Below are 15,961 nucleotides of genomic sequence, written 5' to 3' on the forward strand. Positions count from 1 at the left end.
GAGCAGAGGATCTTGCCCCCTTCCATTTGCAAATGTTGCCCACTGATGATCCACTAAGCCTGAAATATGTTAAAGCAGGATTTTTTGCCGTGTTATTTTTTGTTGTAGGAAATTTGAAGGGACAATACGAAACATAAACCAAAAAAAAACATAACAAGAATAACTCTAATAAAATGTATATACCTAAAATAATCTATATCTATATATATATATATATATATATATATATATATATATATATATATATATATATATATATATAACCAGAAAAGAAATAGAAAAATGAACAAGAAAAGATTATACACAGCTCCTATGATAGAACCCAAAACATGATTCATTCCGCCCTAGTATTTTTGATTGACAAAACATACTAAATATATGTATACATTTCTTTAATGCTATCTCCATGTAACATTGAAATAGGTTTAATGTACTGATCTTGTAAATTGTTGTTTTGTCTCTGTTTGTGTGTGGTTTGACAGACAATTCTAGGGGAGGTGTTTTTTGGGTGGAGCTTGGAGTCCATCTGCTGGTCGAAGGAATACACTGCAGAGATTTGTAAATGAGTGAGTGGGAATACAAATCTTTCTACCTGCTTTTGTAATGTTTTATTTGTTTACATGATTTTGGATTATGAGGGCCACATATGGTTGTGTAGTAGTGTTCATTTCTTATGGATCAAGAGGGTTATTATTAACTGATATAATTATTTTATGTGTAAAGTGAGAAAAAAGGATTGGAGCATATTCCGAAAGATTGTTAGAAAATAAATCAACCTCCCAGCACAATTTTCAAAGTACTTCCGAAGTACACATTAGTAGAAGTTTAATGAACTCCGTAAATACATACACCTAGTTTGACGAATGCACTTTACAAAATGGCTTATATTTGATAAAACGTACATGATACACATTAATCGTCCTTTTTGTGGTCCACACGTTGAATTTCTCAAGGATTATTATTATTAATATTTTTATTAGATTTATTTACTTTTTGTTTTATTGAGTATTTGGGTTTGTACTGCTACTACATGTCTCTTGAGCGATAACACTGGGATTTAGAGATGATGTATTGATATATATTACGACAATATTTATTAAGCTTTTTATTTTTTGGCTGAATATAGGCTTTGTACAACACTCAAACCAACTACTAAAACCAACAAATGAACAAACACACAGCGAAATGTTTTTGTACGTTGCCCTCCGTTTGTTTGGTGAGGGGAAAATATTCAAATGTCCCACGCGGTTCAGTGCTTCATAAAGTCGGTCTGGCAATATGTAATATTCAGCATTCATTGGTGTAAGATATCTACAGTTATTACTTTCAAGCAGATACGGTTTATAATCAGTCTTTCTGTAGCGCTCTAGCGTGCGGGGGCGGTGCGGACGGCCTCACCGCGAGGGGCCACCCAGCTGCTTTGTACTGGGCTCCGCCTCTCTGTCTTCAACTAGGTCCGGTAGAGTAGAATATCAGGCGCCGGCCGGCCGCTCTAACTTCATTCTTTCTCTTCTCGTCGACAGGGAGCAAGAGCAGCAACGATGTCCGGCCGAGGAAAAGGAGGCAAGGGGCTCGGGAAAGGAGGCGCCAAGCGTCACCGCAAAGTTCTTCGCGATAACATCCAGGGCATCACCAAGCCCGCTATCCGCCGTCTTGCGCGTCGTGGTGGCGTCAAGCGTATCTCCGGTCTGATCTACGAGGAGACCCGCGGTGTGCTGAAAGTGTTCCTGGAGAACGTGATCAGAGACGCCGTCACCTACACCGAGCACGCCAAGAGAAAGACCGTCACCGCCATGGATGTGGTGTACGCCCTGAAACGCCAGGGACGCACTCTTTACGGATTCGGAGGTTAAACGCTCGTCTAGAACAACGCAAACAACAACGGCTCTTTTAAGAGCCACCCACAAATCCACCCAAAGACAAGTTTTCCGTGTTTGAATAAGATACAGTAGTTGAATAACACTAAATTTCCCTATATAAAACGTCCCACTGCCCGTGAATTAGCAGATAAAGTGTGGAAATGCACTATGAAAGATATATTTAAGGATATCAGTATTATTGTGTGTGTGTGTGTGTGTACGCTATATATTTATAGATAATTTATACATATATGCCTACCAGTGTGTGTGTGTGTGTGTGTATATGTATACGCACGTGTGTTATTAAAGAATAGATTTTCATCATATAAATATCCGAGTCTGGGAATAAGAAGCGTCAGCGTAAAGTCAATTATTGTATGAGTTTTAGGTAGTTTTAGAGGACCGCCGTAGGATCTCCCGGCCATTCAACTGAACCAGACATTAGTTTACACGAAGGCAAAGTGATGAATAAACATACAGGCGCGCGTTTGTGCGCGCTCTCAAAGCGCATATGTCTTTATTTGTCCGCTTCTAAGCTAACGCATACGAAGCGTCAATTTTTACAAGGTATAAAACGGTCTTAAACTTAGTACACTTAGTCCTACACGGGGGCCGTCGCCTTCGCCGCTGTGTGCGCGGGAAGGCACACAAAGAGCAGGCTGCAGCAGCGGGTGGAGGGTGGAGGGTGGATGGGGTTGGGGGGGGGAGGGGGGAGGGGGGGAGGGGGGGAGGGGTATTACAGTGGAGCGAGCTGTGTTTGTCCAATGGTGGTTTGACGGCATTCGAAAGGCGTGACTCATGTTAATTAGACTAGCAGAGTGTAAATAACGTGGGGGTTAGTCGCCTCCCCCTCATTCTTCAGTCTAACTCGAAGACGAGCAGGATGCCTGAGCCAGCAAAGTCCGCCCCGAAGAAGGGCTCCAAGAAGGCCGTCACCAAGACCGCCGGCAAGGGAGGCAAGAAGCGCAGAAAGTCCAGGAAGGAGAGCTATGCCATCTACGTCTACAAGGTGCTGAAGCAGGTCCACCCCGACACCGGAATCTCCTCAAAGGCGATGGGTATCATGAACTCCTTCGTGAACGACATCTTCGAGCGCATCGCCGGTGAGTCTTCCCGCCTGGCTCACTACAACAAGCGTTCCACCATCACCTCCAGGGAGATCCAGACCGCCGTGCGCCTGCTTCTGCCCGGCGAGCTGGCCAAGCACGCCGTCTCCGAGGGAACAAAGGCCGTCACCAAGTACACCAGCTCCAAGTAAAGAGCGAACCCGCTCCGATCAAACCCAACGGCTCTTTTAAGAGCCACCCACGTTTTCCACTAAAGAGCAGCGTTCCGTGTCCCTTTTCTAATGTGTTTTAAAAAAAACACACACATTAAGTATTCATATACGTAGTGTGTGTGTGTGTGTGTGTGTGTATTGTAGTGAATGTGTATATTTATATGTATAAAAATAATAAATAAAATTGTGAACACACAATATATAGATATATATATATGTATATAGATATATATAGATATATATGTATATAGATATATGTGTATATATATATGTATATAGATATATGTGTGTATATATATATATATATATATATATATATATATACACGTATATATATATACGTATATATATATATATATAGATATATGTATATGTATATAGATATATGTATCTGTATATAGATATATGTATATGTATATAGATATATATATGTATATATATATAGATATGTGTATATATATATATATACGTATATATACGTATATATATATATATATATATATATATATATATATATATATATATAGATATATGTATATGTATATAGATATATGTATCTGTATATAGATATATGTATATGTATATAGATATATATGTATATATATATATAGATATAGATATATAGATAGAAGAAATGGAAGGCGCATGATTCCCCATTATGTGCTGGGCTAAGCAGTGACTAGTGACACTAGTGACCAGTACATAGGTGGTCAATAAATCACACAAATAGTACATAAGAGGTGGTACAGCACAAAGTGTGTTTAAGAGATTATGCTATTCATGGGGAAGTGACATATTGCACAACGTCTATGCCTAGAGGAGATAAAAGTACACATATGTATGTACACATTTGCCACGTGCAAAGTGCTATAATTACTATAGCGCTAGATTATTATAGTGCTATAATTAAAGAACAGTTGAGCTTACCTATTAGTAACACAATCCCAATGATAAGCGTGTAACTGCTCTGCCCTATGACACATACTGTGACAAACTCTGTTGTAATTTGTTTCAAGAAAATACAGCCAATGAATCTAGAAATACACCAAAACTAGCTCCTAGTGAGCTGCATATAAACATGTGATTAGAAATCATATGTCGCTATGAATGATTAATGTTAAATGTAACCTATTTGTGGTGTTACTAACTTTTTCCTGCATCCATAAACAGAAAATCAGCTGTAAGACACACAAAACACACCCTACACGACTGTTGGTCCAACATCTGAGCTTCCACACCTGATGCTGCTAACGAGAGCCGCGTGTGAACGATAGAGCCAGGTGTGCTTCGTCTTACAAAGGCATAAATAAGCCCCCTCCCAGGTCAGCAAGCGAGACCCCAATTTTGGCGTCATGTTTGTCTTAACAGGCAGCAAGTAGAACCAGATCAGGGTAGTAAAGCAACACGCTTACTGTTTGGAGTAGAAATTTAGCTTATTATGCTGCTGCACACAGCTAGGCCTCAGAGTTCTACAGGTGCTGGTGGTTTAGGTATATTGATAAGTTAGGCCTCAGTTATGTAGTGTTTCTGCAGTGTTTTTAGGTCTATTTATATGTTAGGCCTGAGTAGTATAGTGCTTCTGCAGTGTTTTTAGGTATATTGATAAGTTAGGCATCAGTTATGTAGTGCTGCTGCAGCATTTTCAGGTATATTTATATGTTAGGTCTCATAAATATACCTGCACACACTGCAGCAGCACTACATTACTATGTTACGCCTGAGTATCATAGTGCTGCTTCAGTGTGTGCAGGTATATTTCTACGTTAGGCCTGTCTGTCATAGTGTTGCTGCAGCGTGTGCAGGTGTATTTAGAAGCTAGGCCTCAGTTCATCGGGTGCTGGTGGAATGCGTACGTGTAAGAGCCGCAGCTAGCCAACAAGGTTCTACAGCAGGTAGAGTGAGCGCGCAGGTAAAAGTAGGCACTAGGCCTCAGTGTTACAGTGCTGCTTCAGTGTGTTCAGGTTAATTTAGGAGCTAGGCCTCAGTAATAGGGTGCTGCTGCAGTGTTTTTTTCGTTATATTTATATGTTAGGCCTCAGTAGTATATACCTGCACACACTGCAGCAGCACTATAAGTTAGGGCTGAGTATCATAGTGCTGCTGCAGTGTGTGCAGGTACATTTAGGTGCTAGGCCTCAGTTATGTAGTGCTGCCGCAGAGTTTTCATGTCTATTTATATGTTAGGCCTGAGCAATATAGTGCTTCTGCAGCGTTTTTAGGTATATTGATTTGTTAGGCCTCAGTATTGTAGTGCTGCTTCAGTGTGTGCAGGTACATTTAGGAGCTAGGCCTCATAAATATACCCCCAAAAAAAACACTGCAGCAGCACCATTTTACTATGTTATGCCTCAGTAGTATATACCTGCACACACTGCAGCAGCACAAAGTTAGGGCTGAGTATCATAGTGCTGCTGCAGTGTGTGCAGGTACATTTAGGAGCTAGGCCTCAGTAATGTAGTGCTGCCGCAGCGTTTTTAAGTATCTTGATAAGTAAGGCCTCAGTTATGTAGTGCTGCCGCAGTGTTTTCTGGTCTATTTCTAAGTAAGGCCTCAGTAATGTAGTGCTGCCGCAGTGTTTTTAGGTATCTTGATAAGTAAGGCCTCAGTTATGTAGTGGTTCTGCAGAGTTTTTAGGTATATTGATTTGTTAGGCCTCAGTATTATAGTGCTGCTGCAGTGTGTGCAGGTACATTTAGGAGCTAGGCCTCAGTAATATAGTGCTTCTGCAGCGTATTTAGATCTATTTATATGTTAGGCCTGAGCAATATAGTGCTTCTGCAGCGTATTTAGGTCTATTTATATGTTAGGCCTGAGCAATATAGTGCTTCTGCAGTGTTTTTCGGTGTCTTGATAAGTTAGGCCTCAGTTATGTAGTGCTGCTGCAGCGTGTGCAGGTGTATTTAGAAGCTAGGCCTCAGAGTTCTACGGGTGCTTGTGGAATGCGTACGCGTAAGAGCCGCAGCTAGGCAACGAGGTTCTACAGCAGGTAGAGTGAGCGCGCAGGTAAAAGTAGGCACTAGGCCTCAGTATTATAGTGCTGCTGCAGTGTTTTTTTTTTAGTTATATTTATATGTTATGCCTCAGTAGTATATACCTGCACACACTGCAGCAGCACTATAAGTTAGGGCTGAGTATCATAGTGCTGCTGCAGTGTGTGCAGGTACATTTAGGAGCTAGGCCTCATAAATATACCAAAAAAAAACACTGCAGCAGCACCATTTTACTATGTTATGCCTCAGTAGAATATACCTGCACACACTGCAGCAGCACTAAGTTAGGGCTGAGTATCATAGTGCTGCTGCAGTGTGTGCAGGTACATTTAGGAGCTAGGCCTCAGTAATGTAGTGCTGCTGCAGTGTTTTTAAGTATCTTGATAAGTAAGGCCTCAGTAATGTAGTGCTGCTGCAGTGTTTTTAGGTATCTTGATAAGTAAGGGCTCAGTTATGTAGTGCTGCCGCAGTGTTTTTAGGTATCTTGATAAGTAAGGGCTCAGTTATGTAGTGCTGCCGCAGTGTTTTTAGGTATCTTGATAAGTAAGGGCTCAGTTATGTAGTGCTGCCGCAGTGTTTTTAGGTATCTTGATAAGTAAGGCCTCAGTTATGTAGTGGTTCTGCAGAGTTTTCATGTCTGTTTATATGTTAGGCCTGAGCAATATAGTGCTTCTGCAGCGTTTTTAGGTATATTGATTTGTTAGGCCTCAGTATTATAGTGCTGATTCAGTGTGTGCAGGTACATTTAGGAGCTAGGCCTCATATAAATAACAAAAAAAAACACTGCAGAGCACCATTTTACTATGTTATGCCTCAGTAGAATATACCTGCACACACTGCAGCAGCACTATAAGTTAGGGCTGAGTATCATAGGGCTGCTGCAGTGTGTGCAGGTACATTTAGGAGCTAGGCCTCAGTAATGTAGTGCTGCCGCAGTGTTTTCAGGTCTATTTAGATGTTAGCCCTGAGCAATATAGTGCTTCTGCAGCGTATTTAGGTCTATTTATATGTTAGGCCTGAGCAATATAGTGCTTCTGCAGTGTTTTTCGGTGTATTTAGAAGCTAGGCCTCAGAGTTCTACGGGTGCTTGTGGAACGCGTACGCGTAAGAGCCGCAGCTAGGCAACGAGGTTCTACAGCAGGTAGAGTGAGCGCGCAGGTAAAAGTAGGCACTAGGCCTCAGTGTTACAGTGCTGCTGCGGTGTGTTCAGGTAAAGTTAGGAGTTAGGCCTCAGTATTGCAGCGCTCGTGGAGTGTGAATTTAGCCGCTAGGCCTCAGCCTTCCGATTGACAGAATGTTCATGTAGGCCTTTACCTACTGCTATATTTGGATCTATTAAAAATGTTACCACAATAAAAGTGTGGCCTCACGCTCTTTTTTTTTTCTTCTGTATTAGGGTTCTGGGCGGTTGGGGTTGCAATGAATTAGTGTTATAGGGGATTAGGGTTGTAATAAATTAGAGTTAGGGTTGTAATAAATTAGGGTTATGGGGCTTAGGGTTACAATATATTAGGGTTATGGGGCTTAGGGTTAGAATATGTTAAGGTTATGGGGCTTAGGGTTAGAATATATTAGGGTTAGAATATGTTAGGGTTATGGGGCTTAGGGTTAGAATATGTTAGGGTTATGGTGCTTAGGGTTAGAATATATTAGGGTTAGAATATGTTAGGGTTATGGGGCTTAGGGTTAGAATATATTAGGGTTATGGGGCTTAGGGTTAGAATATGTTAGGGTTAGGGTGCTTAGGGTTAGAATATATTAGGGTTGAGGGGCTTAGGGTTAGAATATGTTAGGGTTAGGAGGTTTAGAGTTAGAATAAAATAGGGTTGGGGGGTCTTAGGGCTGGTGGAGGGCCGGTGTTTGGGGGAATTAGGGCTCGTTACCGGAGCGCCGAGTCGATTCAGGTGCGCCTAACGAGCCGCGCCCGGAGCCCGGGACCCACAAGAGCCGAGCGCTCCACGAGGAGCGCCGATCCGAGTGCGGGGCGCCGGCGACGAAGACCAGGCGGCGACAAAGACGCGTGGGAGTCGACTGCGGGAGTCGTCCATTCGCGCAACACACCGCGCGCGCACTGTGCTTTACGCACTCCACAAGGGCGCCCCGCAACACCAGCTAAACTACGCACACGCGCCTCACACACCCGACACGCTCTCGCCCACACTCTCCTCCGACGACACCCACGCCGTTCGCCCCGCTCGCGATACCCTTTCACGACATTATTACACGATAAGCACGCCAAATGCGCCGTTGCCCGTTCGGAGCGCGGCCGGCTCGGCGCGCTTCGAGGAGCGCCGCGAGAAAGGCGCCGTCCGCACGCCGCCCTTTCCGCCTTCACGACACGCGAGGGGGCCTCTCGGAGGCGGGAGAGTGCTTTAACGCTCGCCAGGTTGGCCACGCGCGCGGATTTCGTGCGAGAAACGCGGCGAGAAAACACAACGCGAGCCTGCAGCTGCGCCACGGCTGCACAGCACCGGCCGGGTTGAGTCTACAACGTTCTCATGCGGCGCTTAAGGGCCGCCCCCCTCGCCGCTGAGGGAGGTTCCACAGAACGCTACAGCAGCAGACACACAGTGCTCGCTCCAGCACGCAGCAAAGCAGAACGATGGCAGAAGTCGCTCCCGCCCCAGCCGCCTCGGCGCCCGCCAAGGCCCCCAAGAAGAAGGCGGCCGCCCGCCCCAAGAAGGCCGGCCCCAGCGTCGGCGAGCTTATCGTCAAGGCCGTCTCGGCATCCAAGGAGAGGAGCGGCGTGTCCCTCGCCGCCCTGAAGAAAGCCCTGGCTGCCGGCGGCTACGACGTGGAGAAGAACAACTCTCGCGTTAAGATCGCCGTCAAGAGCCTCGTCACCAAGGGCACTCTGGTGCAGACCAAAGGCACCGGCGCGTCGGGCTCTTTCAAGCTCAACAAGAAGCAGGCCGAGGCCAAGAAGAAGCCGGCCAAGAAGGCTGCTCCTAAAGCCAAGAAGCCCGCCGCCAAGAAACCGGCTGCCGCGAAAAAGCCCAAGAAGGTAGCGGCGAAGAAGCCCGCCGCGGCCAAGAAGTCTCCCAAAAAGGCCAAGAAACCCGCAGCGGCTGCGAAGAAGGCAACCAAGAGCCCCAAGAAGGCGAAGAAGCCGGCGGCTCCCAAGAAAGCCACCAAGAGCCCAAAGAAAGCCAAGGCTGTCAAGCCCAAAGCGGCCAAGCCCAAGGCGGCGAAGCCCAAGAAGGCTGCCCCCAAGAAGAAGTAAACGGTGCCGTTTACCTTCATGTTTTGTTCCTCTCTAACAACGGCTCTTTTAAGAGCCACCCACAGTTTCGTTTCAAAGAGCTTCCTTTGCTATAAACACGTACATATATGTATTCAAAGCATATAACAGTGTCTAATGTGTATGGCGTATGACACTATTTATCGTTGTATGATCATCATTTTAACATACAAATACGGCTCCCATATAAGTAGCTGTCATAGCACAACCACAGCCACTGTAGGTATTCGTTTCATTAGTTTGTTTATTAGGTTATTTCTTTTCGTTTACAACTTTAGATTTATTTGAGCGGGAAGGCATAAGTCTCTGTCTGCAGCAGTAGGTCTCTGTCTCACACACACACAAAGCAGGCAGCACGAGGAGGAGGGGGAGGTGGGGGCCCAAAGCGAGCAGCGGAGGGCGGGCGCTGGCGTTGGACGGCGGACACGCGATTGGCTGTCTCAGCGCCAAGCGTTTACACTGCACGAGGAGGAGGGGGGAGGAGGCTGCACGAGGAGGAGGGGGGAGCGGCCGCTAGAGTTCGACGGCGGGGACGCTATTGGCTGTTGCTGCGCGAAGCTTGCAGCCAATAGGAACGTAGGCGCTTTTGCTTTATCAACAGCGCCCGGGAGCCTTCTCGCTTTATTTCAGCTTTGTTCAGCGAACACATCTGACCTGCATCATGAGCGGAAGAGGCAAAACCGGCGGCAAGGCTAGGGCCAAGGCCAAGACTCGCTCTTCCCGCGCTGGGCTGCAGTTCCCCGTGGGCCGTGTGCACAGGCTCCTGCGCAAAGGAAACTACGCAGAGCGTGTTGGCGCCGGTGCCCCCGTCTACCTTGCCGCCGTGCTGGAGTATCTTACCGCTGAGATTCTCGAGTTGGCCGGCAACGCCGCCCGCGACAACAAGAAGACTCGTATCATCCCCCGTCATCTGCAGCTGGCTGTTCGCAACGACGAGGAGTTGAACAAACTGCTCGGAGGAGTTACCATTGCCCAGGGTGGTGTGCTGCCCAACATTCAGGCTGTGCTTCTCCCCAAGAAGACCGAGAAGGCGGTCAAGGCCAAGTAAATCTCCGCTTCTTTGTCCATACCCAAAGGCTCTTTTAAGAGCCACCCAACTCTACTCAAAAAGTGCTACGTTTCCTCACCAGTAACACAACACGCAGTACATGTAATACACGCAAAATACGTGTAGTGCATATTCTATGAATTCCTTTATCACGTTACGTGATAAAGGAATAAACTAAAATGAAAATAGTATATATAACGCGATGTGTGTCTATATTTATATATATATATAGATATGGATATAGATATATATATATATAGATATATATATAGATATAGATATATATAGATATATATAGATATACACATACATGCACACACTATTATGCTTTTGATCAATGAGTAAAAGCACTAAAACAATTGACAAGATAAATATTTACAAGCTGAAAATACCTAGATATATACACACGGGTGGGTATTATGTTCGTGTGTGCGGAGATAAGTATTGTTGAATAAACAAATGAGAGCGATCAACCTGCATTGCGTTTAGTGTACATAAAACCAGGCTGGACAGCAGTAAGCCGCCACTGTGTTCTAACAGCAGTATTTTGCGGTTCGGAATGACGGCCAATAGCGCGCAAGCTCGATTTTGAAGACGCCCTATCAGACGCTGGCAGCTCCGACACGTCCAATCGGCGACGAGCGGCTCTAAAGCTTAAAAGGGCCGTGAGGAGGCGAGGGAGCGTTATTCTCTTTCAAGAGTTCAGCGCCATGGCAAGAACGAAGCAGACCGCCCGCAAGTCCACCGGTGGCAAGGCCCCGAGGAAGCAGCTGGCCACCAAGGCAGCCCGCAAGAGCGCCCCGGCTACCGGCGGCGTGAAGAAGCCTCACCGTTACAGGCCCGGCACCGTCGCTCTGAGAGAGATCCGTCGCTACCAGAAATCCACTGAGCTGTTGATCCGCAAGCTGCCCTTCCAGCGCCTGGTGCGTGAGATCGCTCAGGACTTCAAGACCGATCTGCGCTTCCAGAGCTCCGCCGTCATGGCTCTGCAGGAGGCAAGCGAGGCGTACTTGGTGGGTCTGTTTGAAGACACTAACCTGTGCGCCATCCACGCCAAGAGAGTCACCATTATGCCTAAGGACATCCAGCTGGCCCGCCGTATCCGCGGAGAGCGCGCTTAAACGGAGCGCTTTGACGTTTTCCCTTAATACCCAACGGCTCTTTTAAGAGCCACCTACCTGTGTCTGTGCCAAAAGAGTTGTTTTTCTACATGCGTTTTATATGCATTTATATATATTATATTTATTATATAAAATTATACATTGTTTTGAGTACACTTAGTACTACTTTTGCATACAACATTCATATATAATATATATATATATATATATATATGTATATATATATATATATATATATATATATATATATATATATATATATATATGTATATGTATATATATGTATATATTATATTCTGTGTATTATATATATTATATTATATGCGTGTGTGTATGTATGTATATATATGTGTATATATATATATATATATATATATATATATATAATATATATATGTATGTATACATATATATATAATATATATGTATGTATACATACATATATTATATATATGTATGTATACATACACACATGCATATAATATATATAATTTATACATTGTTTTGAGTACACTTAGTACTACTTTTTCATACAACATTCATATATATATATATATGAATGTTGTATGAAAAAGTAGTACTAAGTGTACTCAAAACAATGTATACATTTAACATAACGTACATTTTATCAATATTTCGCGCCTTTTTAATAGCCAGCAATTACTAGAGCTTACTGCAATGGCTAAATACATAGAAACACACAAGCACAAGATTTATGAGCACATTATTGGTGAAATAATAGAGAAAGGCATCTATATATATATTATGTGTGTGTGCGTGAGTACTGAGGGAACTGCTGCATGTAACACTGATGGAGCTTGGATGCCACCGTGTGGTTCAACTGCACCATTGCATGCACTGTTATAAGTTGCAAGAGTTCTGTTATAAGTGTGTGTGTGGTGACATAAATTGAACTCTTCTTACTGAAAAAGGCATTGTTTCACTACACGGCGGCATCCATCAGTGTTACATGTGCAATGTAATATATACACACACATTGATATACTCGGTAATATTGTCATATTCTCTCTAGATATTAATATATACCTAGCTACATATATATATATCGTGAGGTTTACTTAATGTATAGATTATGGACGTATCATAAGACTTACAATATATTTATATACGCATGTTTTCATGTTTTAAGAGCTCTCTCTCTCTCTCTCTCTCTCTCTCTCTCTCTGTATATATATCTAAAAAATATATAGAAACGTTTTATATATTGTTCATATATACACATATATATGTGTTTGTGTGTGTGTGTTGTTAAACAGCGCAATTGCATTGATGAGGCTTAGTACCTTTTCATATGGACATGGAACATAAGACTTACTTCACTTTGTATATATAAGTGTATGTTGAGCTGACTACTTCACGTTTTAAGAGTTTGGATGCCACCATGTGGTTAAAGTTCTGTATTGCATTGCTCAAGAATATATCTATATAATTCTTGAGCATATATATTTATTGTTTTTTTCCTTTTTTTATGGAAAGAAAATTAGACATTCATGCAAACACACGCACACATATATATTGAGGCAATGTGTCTTTGCAATGTTTGAGCATATCTTGTGGCTGTGTATGAGACTATGTCCAAAACCACATTGACTCGTAAATATAAAGGAAAAATCAAATGTAGATATCCCATTTAAACTTTTTATTTGGAATTATTTATTGGGTCCAGGAGATGGCAGCAACGTCACATTCCTTAAATTACATCTTCTCTCTAATTGCAGGGCAAATATTATATGTAATACAGATAAACTTTGTGGAAAGGTCCAAATTGGCTTGACTCTGGTTTTTCATCTTACTATTGGTAATAATCAATCTAATCAATCTATATTTTCCTGGGACAATATACAATTACCTTTAATACATGTAAATAAATGAAAATAGTAATACTACTACTTGTAATGATGATGATGATGATGATAATAATAATCATAATAATGTTAATTACTAAATGACTAATAATAAAATTAATAATTATACATAATATCACCAATCATATAATAACAATAAATTATGAGTAATAAACTCTTAATAGTAAATAAAATGACTAATATTACCATTACTAATAGTAATACAAATTACTTATATGAACATTTATAATACTACTACTACTCCTACTCCTACTACTACTACTACTAATAATAATAATAATAATAATAATAATAACAATCAGAATGATACTACTAATAATTAATAATAACAAATTATTATTCACTATTTATTAATAAAGCATTATTAATATTTATTATACGTAATCAAATTTACCAACATTAACACTAATATAATTAATGATATTATGGCGTTAATAAAAAAAATAATAATTAAACAAAAAAATAAAATATAATAATAATAAATATTCTTATTCTTATTATAATTTTTTTTATTATTATTATTATGACTTTCTTTGGTATTTGACCATAGGGTGATTTTTTTAGACACGTGTACATGGCACTACTAAGACTTTAGTCTCTCTCTCTCTCTCTCTCTCTCTCTCTACACACACACACACACACTATATATATATATATATATATATATATATATATATATATATATATATATATATATATATATATATATATATATATATAATAAAGATATATATTATATGTATATTCTCCGGCCACGGGTGGAGTGTCTGGAGTGCTAGTTTGTTGGCTATCTGGGCTGCTAGCTAGGTGAGTGAAGCTAAATTAGCGATTAGCATGTACCATTAAATTGGCCAAATATACTGCACTAAACTAGCAGGTAGGTGTTCATTCTGTCCCCTGTGTATGTATTTTATATTGTGATTAGTGTATTTAGCCACAGTGTTGTTGAAACTCGCCTACATGAGCGGTTGCTATGGCTTCCGAATAGGTAACTAGGCGCTAGCATAGCTTAGCTTAGCTTAGCGTGCGGGTTTGTTTACGTTTTCGTGGTTCACAAAATGGCGGCCATTCCCTTCTCTAGGTCAGAGGTCAGAGGTCACGAGGTACAGCGAATTTGATGTGTAGTTTATTAATGTAATTGCATTAAATTATCTTTTTACGGGGCAAAGTTTAACTGCAATGTCCATTCCCCCACTCTCTAAAAATCTACCGTTTGTGGATATTTGGTTTTCCTTAAATGGCCGCCATTTTGCGTAATTCTGCTCGCTAAATATTGCTTACACAAGTTAAGAGTTACTAAACGTTGAAGCAATACATGTTTTTTGGCCGTGCTTTTAATTTCTAACTATTTTGGATAGAAGAAAGAAATACATTTTTGGAGCTAAGGTTAAAGGCAAGATTTAAACCGCTACTCTCTGACAAGTGAACCAAGTCTTTAGGACACATTTAAATATTTCATCATTGGTATACTTGACTTGAGTCCTAAGAAATAATTAAATCTTTACTAATTATGTCATTGGCGTTCTGTCCAATTGTTAAGGTGTATTTTAAGGTGTGTTAATATGTGTAATAATAATTATAACATGAATAATGTTAATTTGTTGTGTATATATATATAGTTATATATGAGTTATTTATTTATTTAATGCTATCTCTATGGAAGGTTGAAATAGGTTTAATGTACTGATCTTGTTTTTTGGTGGAGCTTGCAGCCCATCTGCTGGTCGAATGCAGACACTGCAAAGAATTATGAATGAGTGGGTGAGAAAGCAAATCTTTTTACCTGTTTTGAAATGTTTTATTTGTTTACATGAATTTGGATTAGGGGGGCCACATATGGTGGTCTAATACTGTTATTTCACATGGATCAGGAGAAATTTTCACTGAACCAAATATCTTATGTGTAGAGTGAGTGAAAAGGATTGGGGCATAGTGCGAATTATTGACATGAATTCGAATAATAACAAATATTTTATTTGAGTTGTCAATTATTTACAAAGCCCAGCACAATTTTTGAAGTACTTTAGAGGTACACATTAGTAGAAGTTTAATGAACTCTGTAATTGAGTACACTTAGTTTTACGAATACACTTGAAAACTCTTTTCTATTTGATAAAACATACATGAGACACAGTAATCGTGCTTCGTGTGTTCCACAATTTGGATTTCACAAGGCATATTATTGTCCATGAGAAGACAGGCTTTCTCTGAGAAACCTACTTACTCACTACTACTACTACTACTACTACTACTACTACTACTACTACTACTAATAATAATAATAATAATAATAATGATTATTATTATTATTATTATTATTATTATTATTATTATTATTATTATTATTATTATTATTATTATGGTAGTTGTTGTTGTTGTATCTTGCAAGATGTTTTTCCCCCCCTTCCATTTGCAAAAGTTGCCCACTGGTGATCCACTAAGCAGTACATATGTTAAGGCATTTCATTTGTTGTATTATTTCTTTTTTGTTTGGGTACATTTGAAGGGACAAAATGAAACAGAAAACAAATGAAACT

At 41.1% G+C, this 15,961-nt stretch overlaps 4 protein-coding genes across 4 annotated transcripts in view; all 4 read left to right on the forward strand.

The window, feature by feature from the left end:
• The first annotated feature begins 482 nt into the window (after positions 1–482).
• On the forward strand, positions 483–1,853 carry LOC125798647 (histone H4). Its single transcript, XM_049474181.1, has 2 exons — positions 483–566; positions 1,524–1,853. The coding sequence occupies exon 2, from the start codon at positions 1,542–1,544 to the stop codon at positions 1,851–1,853; it is 312 nt and encodes a 103-aa protein (XP_049330138.1). The 5' UTR covers positions 483–566; positions 1,524–1,541.
• Positions 483–15,961, forward strand: part of LOC125798651 (histone H4) — a 69,398-nt gene continuing 53,919 nt past the window's right edge. Inside the window, exon 1 of the mRNA XM_049474188.1 lies at positions 483–566. The gene's annotated coding sequence lies outside the window, so the exon portion shown is untranslated. The remainder of the gene's footprint in view (positions 567–15,961) is intronic.
• The window catches only part of LOC125798650 (histone H4), a 53,450-nt gene continuing 37,971 nt past the window's right edge, over positions 483–15,961 (forward strand). The window contains exon 1 of the mRNA XM_049474185.1: positions 483–566. The gene's annotated coding sequence lies outside the window, so the exon portion shown is untranslated. The remainder of the gene's footprint in view (positions 567–15,961) is intronic.
• The window catches only part of LOC125798649 (histone H4), a 36,520-nt gene continuing 21,041 nt past the window's right edge, over positions 483–15,961 (forward strand). Inside the window, exon 1 of the mRNA XM_049474182.1 lies at positions 483–566. The gene's annotated coding sequence lies outside the window, so the exon portion shown is untranslated. The remainder of the gene's footprint in view (positions 567–15,961) is intronic.

This window comes from Astyanax mexicanus, unplaced genomic scaffold (genome assembly GCF_023375975.1).
Source record: "Astyanax mexicanus isolate ESR-SI-001 unplaced genomic scaffold, AstMex3_surface scaffold_69, whole genome shotgun sequence".
NCBI classification, from domain to species: domain Eukaryota; kingdom Metazoa; phylum Chordata; class Actinopteri; order Characiformes; family Acestrorhamphidae; genus Astyanax; species Astyanax mexicanus.